Here is a 14,450-nt window from a genome sequence, read left to right as displayed (position 1 = left end):
GACCCTAGTCATATCAGTAACCTTATAAAAGCTGTTTTATTCTACATGGAGAGGGTCCCCTCATGGGGGCGGCCATGTTAGAATCACATGACCAGCCGAATGCTTCTCACTTAATCTCAATAACTGCCCTGTTATTGGACACATTCATGCATGAATATAATGGATTATGGCTGACGATACTTTTTTTTTTTTTTTTTTTTTTTTACAATGGTTTCGTTAACTGAAAACTGTTAAGTTTGAATGATGCTATGTCCATGCACCCTCAGGGTAAGTCCAAAACGACATACATAAAAAATTACCGAGTGCACCTTTAAAGCAAATAATTTTATTGCAAGAATTAAAAGGGTCATGAAATGTCAGTTACGACTGATTTTTTTAATTCTATTAAGCCATTATATAGTTGTTTTAGTGACAAATATGAAATTCTATTCATGTCATTTCCAAGAAATGCTTACTTGAACATTGTAAACATAATAAGGCACAAATGATAACACAATTCTTGAAGATTTAGTTTTTTCAATCAGTGAGAAAATAAGCAATACAAGCAAACATGCTGCACTGAGGTGCTCAAAAGTGTTGCAAATGAAAACTTTGTTTATTAACTATCAAATGCTGCCACACTTTCCCCCTGAATTACATCACTTCCTTAATACTAACTATAGCAGACTATATTCTAAACATACTGTATATTTATTTATGATTGTAAATGATTAAGCCTGTTTTGTGTGATTTTCTGCTAAAGAATATGAACTTATAATGCATGACAAGGTTGCAAAGCCACACATTCAGGAACGAGGGGACCAAATGTGTGAGGGTCTTGTCCCCATACCTACCATAAAATGTATTCCCTTAATTTTCTGCTTTTGTAAAATTCTCTTTAGAACATTAACCTTGCACTTTTTCATTTTCATTACTTTTTATTAAAATTTTTCAGTAAAGTTTGATCCTTTATTTATCTTTAATCATCTTTGTATCTTTTCTGTATCCAGTATATTCTGACACATACTAAAGACACCAATTTTGTGTTTAACAGTGAGGAATATAAAGAATACAATAAACTATTAGCACATGGAAAGATACAATTCAAAATATGACTGGTCTGTAGTAAATGACCCAAACCAGTTAGTTTGAAGTTGATAAGATCTGCTTGTAAGGTAGATGTTCCTCTTGTAACTGATCAGAGAGCAGCTTCATGTTTTCTCTAATTAAAGGAAGAAATGTATTTTTAGCTATGAAGATTATTAACATTCTTGATGAACTCCTACAGATCTGACAACGTCACCTGACCTGATACTGGTGATCAATCACACAATCTTTCTAGTTTGTGCCTGACTTAACTGTTATGCCGTCTGTGAAGGCTAAAATGATCATTTAATTTAGTAAGGCTGATCTGAGATCAGTAGAAAAGAACAAAATCTACCAATGGCGAAATGCCAATGTATTAATTGATTAAATCAATGCCGTCTTGTTCGTTAGCTTTGACACAGTATTTGCGGTTGTAGACTAGACGTGAGCCTCCCATGGGAGTGAGCCCACTCTGAGAGGGCACTTTGTTGGTGCCCATCTGCAGAGACACTGTTGAAGAGTCCACTGGTTCTAGATTCACATTCTTTTCCGTCACCTGTCTCGCCGTGCCAAGTGCAAACATGCCAGCCTAAAACAGGAGGAAAATGTTGTTATTAGATGTCCAAGAGCAAATGTTCTGTACGACAATTCTAGCATCCTTGAGTTGAGATTCTAGGTTCGAAATAGCATACTACCATATTACTATACATTCTGAACGTAGCAAGTGGTTCTTGCTTTAGCAAGGTGCCACTATTACTCTTGCTCTGACCTTTGTTTGGAGTTTTCGAAAATACCTAAACTAATTATTTCTCTTCTGCACAAATTTCAGTATCTAACTCGTCCCGCACCATTTGTTGTACACACATGAATGAGGTGTCAAATCCTCTGGCTTACTGAGGAAAATTCTGTTATGACTTTTATAAGCAGTTGGGCATACAATGTTTGTCTGGTGGGCAAAAAATCCCATAGACTTAACATGGACAAGGGATCTGTGGGATCATATCTCCTGATCTGAATGTCAAAGAGACTTGGGAGTGGGCTCTTTTGACTCAGGCTAACAGTCTTATGTATCACACTGACAACTGACTAGCAATCATCCAGAGCACCCTAGCAACCGTATAGAAACACCCATATCTCTGTGGGCTCTTTTGACTTGGGGCAGTGTACTGATGCCCTTGGTGGGATATTGTGATGATGAGTTTTGCCACGGTAAGCACCACACACATTTTCTTCAGAAAAACCCCCCAGTTTAAATCATTTGTGGTTCTTGCTTTGGCAAGGTGCCACTATTTCTCTTGCTCTGACCTTCGTTTAGGAGTTTTCCAAAAACCAAAAGCATCAGTACAGAGTCCCAAGTCAAAAGAGCCCACCACATGTCTCTACAATGCTCTGTGGCAGAGATATGGGTGTTTCTATACAGTTGCTTGGGTGCTCTAGATGATTGCTAGTCAGTTGTCAGTGTGATACTTAAAGACTGCTAGCCTATGTCAGAAGAGCCCACCCCCAAATCCCTATGACATTCAGATCCAGAGATGTGGTCTCACTGTGCCTATCTAGTCATTTTAACAATTATCTTTGGACTTTTGGTGACAAAAATTACACTGAAAACCCTAATAAGTTGACTTTATTAAATTGATTGAGTAAACTCGTTCCCTCGACTGAATGGAGTAATGGCATCTCCAAAACTTGTGTAATTAAGACCCCGTTTCCACCTGGTATTATGATGTGTCTCGGGTGATCTGATCACATGTGGTCAGGTAAGACACATGGCTGCTTCCATCTGTTTGTTTAAATTCGTCTCCTGTTTCTACTTGTGATCAGATCTGGAGGGGAGTGTCTCTGTTTCATGACGACATACATCAATCACTATGTCAGTGTGTTACTGCATAATATTAAAGCGCAACAAAGTCAGAAAAGACAAAGAAAGCACGGAAAAAATGGTGCACTGTTTCTCCCAGATGCGGTTGAAATTTAATCTAAGCACAAACGCATTTCAAGCAGAATTATCCGTTATTTTAGTGTATTACCAGTATTAAAGGAGCTTCAGGTGTTCGTGCTTCTCTTCTGTGTTGATATCAGACACACTAAAGAAGATCAGTGACGTTCTCATGATTGTTTATGTATCCACTTTTTTCAATTTTCCGAATGGATGGTTATTTCCTTTTAAAGCTGCTTGTAATAGGCAAAGTTGAAACTCTTGTTTTAGCGCAGTGATTGATTGATAGGTGAGGGGTGACGCTTCACTGCTGCCAGGACGCATACAGGATGGATTAGCGTTTACTCCTCATGTGATGTGGTCACGTGCATTTTTGACAACATTCGTATGTGGTTTTTGTGATCTGAAAATGTTTTAGACCACGTTTAGACCTGTATTTAGGGCTAACCACATGTGATCGGATCACCTGATACACATAATACACTTAGTTCACTTAACTTGGTGTTCATATAGAATGAACTTAACTATTTAATTTTTAAAATTGTAAAATTGTAAAATTCCAGCTTAGATAAAAGGACGAGTCATATCGTATCATGGTACCAGCAATACATGAACAGTTGTAAATGCCCTCACCATGCTGGCACATTTGTTGGTGCCCATTTGGAGGTTTATAGTGGATCGATCCGCTGGTTTCTCCATGCCTATATTGGGATCATACAGATGTCGTCTTGTTCCATAGGAGGTCATGCCCTTTTGACTGGCAAACTTATTGGAACCCATCTGTGAATTCAAATGAAGTGTTTCTTGTTTTACAATACTTACCTGCAGGTGCCATGGAAACAGTTGGAGACAAGGTTGTGTAATCCAATCAAATGCAACTGTCGTTTAAAGTAATTCATTTACATACCCTTGATCTTTGTCTAATTTACAATTAGCCACAAGACTACTTCATATTACATTTTATCACTGTCAAACTTCCCTAAAATGATTTTACATAATGAGATTGGATTTGAGTATGAGGAATAACAAGTATTTTCTCTTTGCACTGGTATGCTGGGATTTCCCCACTGATGCATCTACAATACAGCAAATGTCAAGTGTTTGAAGGATAATTCATCATGAGACCTGTTGGCTGATGATGCTTTCCCCCTCCTTCATCTTTTCAGGAGTGAACTTCCTTTGCTTTTTTGCTGCATACTTAACACCGATGTCATTTTTTGTGTAGAAGCCTTTAGTCTTGGCCTGGATGGAGATAGAGCATACAAAAAAGACGACAAACATAACCATTGTCAGCGTTTACAATGAGCATCAACATAGATTATGCTATGTTTCCAGAACTACAACAGTGTTTTCCTACACCGAAAACTTTCGACAACACTCTCCATAATCGCATACTTCGAAAAAACGTTGGCGGTAGGAAACTGAAAATGGAGAGGATTTTCGAAAGTCTCTGTTTTTGCTCAATTGCTCCATTCCAATGTGGTTGAGAGGCATTAACAGCAAAACCAATGAACAATTTTCAATCTAAAATGTATTGTGTTGGTGTAGCCTTCGAAGGTAAGTATGCAGGATACAGTTTGGCAGTTTTCTAGAGTTTGGAACAGAGCAATTGACAGTTTTTGACAACTGAAAATATAATCCCATTTCATTCTTTCGAAGTTGAGAATTTCTGTTGCGCAATCATTTTAAGAAAACTGTATTGCTTTGCTCACCAATCCAGCCAATGCCACGAGGGTGCACTGAACCTGGGTGTGGTTCATGTCCTCGAAAAGGTCATTGGCCTCAAAGATGTCATGTGCTTTCAGGCCGTATTCACCAATTGCTCGCACAAAGTGAGTAATATTCTCCAACTGAAAGAGAAGAAAGTTGGGGATGGATACATCTGGGTGCAGAAATGTTGGACTTGTTTTTGAGTTCTCACACATTCTTGTTTTCTTGGATACTTTTAAGAAATGGAAACTATCCCATGTCCAAAAATACATGCCATAAACTCATGTTATAATCCAACATATTTTAACTCCATAGGACCACTCTGTTTAAATTATTTAAACAGACTAGATTTAATGAGGTAAAATAACCCATTAATTAAATGAGTTTGACTCTTGTGTTACATTCCTTGTTAATGTAGACTACTCTTAATTGCTTGTTTCTTTTATCCTCTGTAACTATTTACACTTTAAATCAATGACCATTTTGACAGTGCCGAGAGAAATCCAGCCTATGTTGGAAACTACAGTAACTATCAAAATAGATTGTTTTTATTAATTACAGTAGGTTAAAAAGGGCTTAAAGCTTAATCGTGTAAACTCATCCAGTTTGTTCCTTGTCTACATTCTCTGCATTTCTCCAGGTTAAACAGCACATGGTTGTGCCACAGAAACATCCAGCAAACACACTAATTAGAAAGCCACTAATTAATAAGACAAACACAGTATGACAGTATGTGATGGCTGGCCCAAACATCAGTTACATTCTTAAAATAAAAAATAAAAATAACTAAAATAATTGTGTATACTGCAAACTTTGATGAATAGGATACATAGTTTCCATTTCATAAAATGAAATCCTAGATGCATGTGTATGTCACCCTAAAACATAACATGTACACAAAATTGAGCTGGTGTGACATGAGTGATGCCTCAACATTCAAAAATTGTACATATATACAGTTAAAGCATACACAAGTGCAGGTAGAGTGGCATACCTTGTGCCAGTTGAGGTATGAATGATTGACCTTTGGAACTGATCCAGGCTGCAGTTTGTTGATCAGCCTAGTGGATGAAAACCATATACAGTTATAGAAATTAAGCCGAACTCAAAAATGACCAGTATAATGCACCCAAAGAACACCTACTCTGATAATTTGTATAAATTAGCAACTTCAACAATTTGCTACAGAATTAATGACTATGTAAAGAGACTTAACTTTGACAATGCTTACTGTTTTTTATCTTTTAAAGTATTACCAGCATTTATACAGTGCTTTTACTGCATGCCGTTCTTTTGTTTATAAAATATTTTTTTGGACAATAATTATCCTTAAATTATCTTTGTTTTGATGTCTGTTTGTAACATTGCTTTATGTCTTATTTTGCCTTCTTGACCAGTTTACTCTGCTTCATTTTATTTATTTTTTTTAAACCAATGAGTCTTTATACCCACTCGCATAGAATAACACCGTCCTTCAGTCCATCCATGAAGTTTTCAGGAACCCAGCGACCTGTGACCTCATAGATCCACATCCTCAGGGCCTCCTCCATCTGAGGGTCATACTTCTGCACCAGCTGTCACGTGAAGATACAAAGGTAAAATGAGAAAATCAACTTCTAAATTTTAAACTTCAAATCATCTCATATATAAGTGATACGACCAGAAGAACACTGGATTGCAATATTATGGTAGAGTTAAGGTAACGTATGGTACTTGGTACCTAATTATTACTATATTTATATACCATGATATTACCATGGTACGTGGTATTGCTGTAGTATTTTGATGTATACAGTGGTACTGACTGATTGCCATATTCATATACAATGGTATTTACAAGGTACTATTTTAGCTTCTATAGTACATGTCCATATTTCACCATGTTTTTTGTTAGTGACAGGATTGTCTACAGATTCTATTCATTGTATATTAATCCTGTATGGTAAAGGGATGTAATTAAGCACTTCTGTGTTTCTATGTTTCTACAAAGTTCTAATTCACATTTATGAACATTTATTGAAAATTAAACACTAACTTGAGTGAGTTGGGTGAGTTTACTGTTTAGTGGATATTAAAGTCTATGACAACTGCACAGTAGTTAGACATTGTCACTGAAGTTTCATCACAGAGATTGAATTTACAAATGAGAATCGACTAATTCCTTTTTCAGGTCTAAGATTGTCATCAGATCAATACAAATGAGTTATATTTGTATCGCAAAATGCACATACCTTATTTCTGACATCAGCCGAGAGTCCGAATGTGGGTCCTTTGCTGAATTGGGTGGTCATGATCTTTGGTGTAGTGTTAAGCCCAATTGATGCTGCTGTGAAACTCTGTACGGATCTGCTCTCTGAGCTGTGGCCCAGGAGTGCTCATCTGCACCCCTCTCTGTCTTTAAAATACCCATCTTTCAATGTGTCATACAAGTCTGTTGCTCATTGGCTGAGGCCTCTTGACCATCTGACCAATCATACACATGATTATACAGTTGGCATCAGTTAGATTAATTGTCAGATTTAAAGACTTGCTGTTCAGTGGCATACCCAAAATTAAAGGCTTATAACATGAAAAAAAACAAAAAAACAAAGTGACCAAGTGTTTGGTATCAATTTTAAAAAAAACTTTTCACATTTTTAATGATATAGCTTATGATAAAGTTATTAATATTTTGACTTTTTTTTTTCTTGTGGGCCCGCCGAGCTTAAAGGGTTAAAGGAATACTTCATCCCAAAAAAATGAAAAGTCGTTTATCATTTATTCACCCTCAAGTTGTTCCAAACCCATGTGTTGTTATGTTTCTCTGTGGATCACAAAAGGACAAATTTATCCTCAAATAGTGAGCAGGGGCTGTCAAACAACTTACATTTCTGTCTGTTTCTTACACAAAGCTTTTGTAGGACTTTAGAAAACTTGGAGTATAGTGCACGAGTTGTATTGACTACTTTTTATTTTTTATTTTTTTCCTTTCTCCCATTTTGGAGCTGGACAGTTGTGGTCACTATCCTTGTATGGAAAAGAGGAGCATGTACATTCTTCAAAATTTCTCCTTTTGAATTCCTCAGAACAAAAATGAGTTCAGAACAACATGGGGGAGAGTAAATAATAGCTTTTTACATTTTTGGGTGAATTATTCCTTAAAATATGTCATACGATAATAAAAAAATTTACAAAATTGGCAGATGACCTTATATAATGTTTTAACGTGTAGTGGTGGATATAGTGTTGCTGATATTGCCTAGCTGCTCAGGAACAAAAATGTTTAAGACAAAAGCATGTTTGTACACCTACACTTTTCTTAAGTAATAATTAAGCAAGCAAAGAAGGTAGACAGAGGATTGTGCACGGAGAGAGGGAAGGGACGGATGGAATCTGAGCACTTTATTTGGTCATGATTGTCCTACATCTGTCATGTTTGTAGACATTTGTTAATGGAATGAATCCAAGGTGAATCTGAACTGACTTGAATCCATCACACTAGTTGTCACACAAGTTTCTGTGTCATGTCTTTGGAATACAAATATGGATAAATTTTAAAAGGTAATACTTTTACCATTTTAAGCATAATAACCGTTCATTCTCGAATATAAAACCTTCATTATATAATCATAAGATCATAAAAGATCTCCTAGCAGTGATGTGCAACTTTGAGAGGGAGATTTCTAAAAAAAAAAAAAAAAAAAAGAAAGAAATAGAGAAAGAAAATAAAAATAAAGAAATAATAATAATAAAAAAAGCCTGATACCTCTGACATGCAGCCCAGAAAAATATTCATTTTACCAGCATTTCTGAAAACAGTTGGTCAGCCTTTGGATATACAGTTTTAACTGGTAGGAGCACTTGGTGAGGACATCAGCACCAAAACTATGCTGGTCTTTTCAACAGTGTGTGCAATGTGTGTTGTCTGGGTGTGTAACGAAGTGAACGCCTTTATTGGAAATGCATCATATGTGTGGTGTAGGTTATATAATAAAGCAGTGGCATATTTCCTTGTCACACTACTTTCTCTCTCCTAAGGAATGCGCACTCTTTCCTTAAAGGCGTACAGTAATGAACTTCAGGTTTTTGCAAAAGGCATCCAAAACTGTCTGACATGTCATGTGAGGATGAGCCAGTGTGTATACCTTCAAGTCAACAGCACTTAATACAAATGCAAAACAATATGGATTAGGACTACTGTATCATATTAAAGGGGTATCTGCTGCACAGGCTGGAACTGATTCATAATTCATCATATTTACATTTATGCATTTGGCAGACGCTTTTATCCAAAGCGACTTACAGTGCACTTATTACAGGGACAATTCCCCTGGAGCAACCTGGAGTTAAGTGCCTTGCTCAAGGATACAATGGTGGTGGTTGTGGGGATCGAACCAGCAACCTTCTGATTACCAGTTATGTGCTTCAGCCCACAACACCATCACCACTCCTAATATATACACACACACACACACACACACACACACACACACACACACACACACACACACACACACACACACACACACACACACACACACACACACACACACACACACACACACACACACACACACACACACACACACACACACACACACACACACGGGTTCACAACCAAGTCAAACTTTGATACTACACTACTGCCCTGAATTTATTTTAATTAGCCCATTAACCAGTCCTTTTTCCTTAGATTCCATTGACTACTAGACTATCATTTTATACATTTATTTTATTTATTAAATCTTTCATGAAAGAAACACTTTGGGAGTTCAGTATATGAAGAATTGACAATTTCAGGTAGTACACATACATTGATACTTGCAGAAGAAAATTTAAGGAGATTATATGTTCAAACAGTATTTGCATAATTTTTCTGTTTGTGAAAACTATAAACACCATGGCTGCCCATGACTCACTGGCTTTGACTTAAGTTGTTGAATTCTATATCTTTTTCTGTTTATCTAACATTAGCTAAATCTGCAGCTTACTTATATGCCACTTTAGTTCAACAAAAGGGGGCGCCATCACAGCAATCTTTGAGCTGTCTAGTTAGCATTATGAAGCCCAAGGTTGCCTTTGGTACACATATCATGGCATCCCTTAGATTCATACAGTATTACAGACTCAGAATAGAAAACTACCATACTACTCTTATTATTTCTACAGTATAAAGTATGTATAGTGTGCAGTATGCAAACTGAGTATTATCATCCTTGTTTTTTTAATATCTTTTACTTGTCTTATTATTTGGTTGGACTGCCAAAAGTTAACACATTTTTTCCACAAACTTCACTCAAAAGAATATTTTAGCCTATTTTTAAGATTTACGCATTTCAGTTTCATAGCAACTTTTCATTCAACTGAATTGTCATTTTGAACAAAACTAAATTAATACAACTTAAAATATTTAGTTTTTTATTTTAATTTAATTGTATTAAAGATTACTCAATTACATTTGATGGAATTTTTTTAATGAAATTAAAATTCATAAATCTTAAATTTATTTATTTTTTTTTAGTCTGATTAAAAATGCAAAATGACTGTATTTTATTACCATTCAAAATGATGAGGTCTTGTGACACCAATGTAGTGTCCACTCATTGAAGCATTTATTTTTGCATGATGCATCCTGTTGCACAATATTTAAAATATTTAAATATTTAAAACAATATTTAAATAATAGTAGGCAGTATACAGTAAGCAGTAGGTTAGTGTTTCATTCTAAGTCCACCCCTTTAATTCCCAGTATTCCAATCCAAAATCACTCTTATCCTCATAAAAAGTAATCTCTTTACATCATCACAGTTATTTTGTATGAACATTATTTACCTGAGCTGCCAAGTAGTAGATGCATAATACTGGGCGAGTGGAAAAGTTTACACCAATCTGGATCACACGAGGACACCTAAAAAATTCCAGTAAATCTATGGTAAAATATTGGCAGCTGTGGTTGCCAGAAATTTACGTTAAAAAATACGATGACCATGTTTCAGGCTTTACGGGATGTAATTTTGATGCCTGCATTTTTTACGGTTCACTACCATTTATATTATTAAATTATATAAACTTGATATACTAACCTTCTGGGACTATAAAAGTCTGTATTTATTATAAAAAAAATTTCGCCCAATTAGGAATGCCCAATTCCCAATGCGCCTTTAAGTCCTCGTTGTCACGTAGTGATTTGCCTCAATCTGGGTGGCGGAGGACAAATCTCAGTTGCCTCCATGTCTGAGACTGTCAGTCTGCACATCTTATCACTTGGCTTGTTGAGCACGTTGCCATGGAGACGTGTGGAGGCTTCACGCCATCCACCGCAGCATCCACGCTCAACTCACCACACGCCCCACCAAGAACGAACCACATTAGAGCGACCATTCGGAGGTTACCCCATGTGACCTCAACCGGGCCAATTTGGTTGCTTAGGAGACCTGGCTGGAGTCACTCAGCACGCCCTGGATTCGAACTCGCGAACTCCAAGGGTGGTAGCCAGCGTCTTTTACCACTGAGCTACCCAGACCCCTGCTTTTCATTTTAAAATGTAATGTTAATCACCCTAGTATCTACAAAAGGTCACATGATGACAATGTTTATCAAGTGTGACCCTTTCTGGAGTAATTATTAATTATATATGTGCACAGAGTCACTGACACATACACAAAACATCATTAGGGTAACACACGTGACACTAAAATAATGCTATAAATATTAACTAAACTACATAACCTCATGCTACCCCTCGTACACATGCGGAATCATGTGACAAAACAACATGGCGCTGATCACAGCGGAGTTTGTCTTTGGGAGAGACGCCAACAAAACTACATCTGGTAAGAAACCTAATACATTTTTACATTGAAACCTGTTTGAGTCAAAAGATTAGAGTCTCTAGTTTCATCCGATATGCCATTTTTAAAATCTGAGCAATTTTTCGCATAACACCACGCTGCTAAATACAGTGTACACTACAGTGGACAATAGCACAAGGTTTTTAGTAGACAATTAGCTGTAATGTCTGTAACATCTCAAAAACATGAATAACCAACACATAAACAATCTGATAAAAAAAAATCTGATTTCTATAGCTTGGTATTATTTACAGATTTCTCAACTTAGTCCCGCTGTCCACATATTTTGCCATACATTTTTAGGAAAACAATTTGCTTTTTATTTTTTTGCTTGTTTATTAAGTGCTTCTAGTTACAAATCAAAAAGGGAAATGGCAAATGCACACAGCAGTCACGCTCAGTTCTCAGGAGGATAAAATATAACAAAAGAAAGATCCTCCCCTTAAATCCTCTTTTGCAGTTAGTGGCAACAGAACGGTTTTTCCTTATGCGTTTAGGAGTAGCATTTCTCCAAGTGCACAGTTAGAGGAATCTTTACCAGACCTTCATCTGTGAGTCTTTATCCCGCTATGATGTGTACATGGGTTAAAATGCCAGACTATTTAACATTAACTGAAATTTGAACTGATACATTGATCAATTCATTTCAGTTTCTTTCATGACAATTGTAAACAGCTTTTAACTATATAAATTACTTCAAAGTTTCTTATACACACTATCCTGTAACATATGGGTATAATCACCATAAGTCGATGATGAATAGTAATAAAATATTATGTAATAATCATGCAGTGGTTTGGGTTTGGTATGGGCTTGGAACAATTACTGAATGTTATCCAGCAGCCTCAAGAAACCAGGGCTTGACATTAAGCTTTTCCAGGTTCTGATGGTTTACTTGTCTGAAACCTTGAAAAAGTACATTTTTAACAACACACCTTCAAATGCATTAAATGATTAGCAACATTTTAATCGAGCTTAAAAACATGATTGTGCCTAGAGACTGCATTGGCAAGATGTACAGTGAAAAAGGAGTTATATTTTGGTTTGTTCTCACCCAAAACCGATTGGATTTCTTCAGAAGACATGGATTAAACCACTGGAGTATATCTGTCTAAATCCTAAAGCACTCTGTTTAATCCCAAGTTTTAATTGGAAAAAATCCAGATTTTCAATGTGGTCTTTCAGGGAACTTCATTTAAAATGAATTACAGTTTGCATTTGGCAAACATCACATTATGCTGTATTTTGGTACATGTGACCTTGTGCAATACTTTATAGTCCACACATTTCAGGAAATGTCTTCCCTTTCAGCAGCATGTTTTCAATTATTCTGTCTCATCGAGGCATTTCATGAAATAATAATAATAAAAAAAAGTTTTGTACCAATTTCATATTTACTAAAAAAGGGCACTGCATTCATCTGAAAATGTTCAAGGAGCCAAAAGCTGAATTTATACCAACTGCCCCTCTCTCAGAGAAATGAAGGGCCATAAATGGCCAGATATGCTCATTACTGTTAAATAAGTCAATGTCATATATGACCTCCCTTACTAACTGTGGATGAGCTTCCCAAAGGTTCACCTCTATGTTGACCCCCAGTTACTGGAACTAAAGACCATCCTAATATTCGGGTAATTTTAGGTTATTATGACCTGCGGGACATTTTTTATATATAGTCTTTGTGCCAAAATGTGTTATTTTTTTTCACTGTAAGTAAGCCATTTGTTGGTTGATTTCCCAATAAAATTTAACACTGTGGTGCTTTCAAAACATTGCCCTGTTTGTTTTAGCATCCAAACCAGCACAACACACTAACTTGGACTAAACCTGTGGCGTAAGTTTGGTGCAGATCTATCTGTTTGGCTGACCAATGGAAAGCAGGCATTTTGCACATTCGTTGATGCGCTGAAATTACACACTTCGGCTTTAAGTTAGATCAAGGGATTTCAGACAGTTTTGTGGACCCATGGGGGTTAATGAAGGTACTGCAAGGGCTGGAAGTTAATTCCAGAAAGACCTGACTCTTTTCGATTCCGAGGCGTTGGTAGTCAGAAGCTCAGGGTCATGAAATGATCAATTGTACAGAGTGGTTATCTGAGTTACCATAGACTTTTTGTCAGCTCGAACCAGTCTGGCCATTCTCCGTTGACCTCTCTCCTCAACAAGGCGTTTCTGTCTGCAGAACTGCCGCTCACTGGATGTTTTTGGCACCATTCGGAGTAAATTCTAGAGACTGTTGTGTGTGAAAATCCCAGGAGATCAGCAATTACAGAAATACTCAAACCAGCCCATCTAGCACCAACAATCATGCCACGATCTAAATCACTGAGATCAAATTTTTTTCCCCATTCTGATGGTTGATGTTAACTGAAGCTCCTGACCCGTATCTGCATGATTTTATGCATTGCACTGCTGCCACACGATTGGCTGATTAGATAATCACATAAATATGTAAGTGTACCTAATTAAGTGCTCAGTGAGTGTACTTTATATTTCACTTTTTATGGTAAGATTTCACTTTTCCCTCATATTTATTCTTAAGAATTGAAAAAAGAAGTATAGAATTGACTATTTGAACTGATTTCATAAATTCTACAGACCTGGAAACAAGTCTATTCTAAAATTTCTGGAAATGAACATCCTTTGTACTTCAGAGGGACTCATACAATATTTAAAACATATAGAAATGTCTTGAAAAATATTATATATATATATATTCTAAATAAATGTAACTTTTTGTAAATTTACTCCATAATTTTATTGTATTTATATATAAAAAAAGGGTCATTATAATAATTCTATTAATCAGTATTTTTGTTTTTTTTCCACAGTACATTTAAATACATTTACTTGCAAAGCAAAATGACACAAGTCTGTTTTTCGATAAACAAAATTTGATAAGTAAATTT

The 14,450-nt window shown here is 36.2% G+C and overlaps 1 protein-coding gene across 1 annotated transcript; it reads right to left on the bottom strand.

Annotated features, from left to right (window-relative positions):
• Positions 1-309: 309 nt before the first annotated feature.
• On the bottom strand, positions 310-7,110 carry LOC127443799 (calponin-1-like). Its single transcript, XM_051702704.1, has 7 exons — positions 6,943-7,110; positions 6,164-6,285; positions 5,706-5,772; positions 4,714-4,851; positions 4,127-4,243; positions 3,635-3,781; positions 310-1,654 (listed from the first exon to the last, which is right to left on the bottom strand). Exons 1-7 carry the CDS (start codon positions 7,000-7,002, stop codon positions 1,442-1,444), a joined length of 864 nt encoding a protein of 287 aa, XP_051558664.1. The 5' UTR covers positions 7,003-7,110; the 3' UTR covers positions 310-1,441.
• Positions 7,111-14,450: the final 7,340 nt, after the last annotated feature.

The sequence above is a fragment of the Myxocyprinus asiaticus genome, chromosome 7 (genome assembly GCF_019703515.2).
Source record: "Myxocyprinus asiaticus isolate MX2 ecotype Aquarium Trade chromosome 7, UBuf_Myxa_2, whole genome shotgun sequence".
Classification (NCBI taxonomy): Eukaryota; Metazoa; Chordata; class Actinopteri; order Cypriniformes; family Catostomidae; genus Myxocyprinus; species Myxocyprinus asiaticus.
Note: the sequence above shows the minus strand (reverse complement) of the source record. Positions and strands in the feature narration are given on the sequence as shown.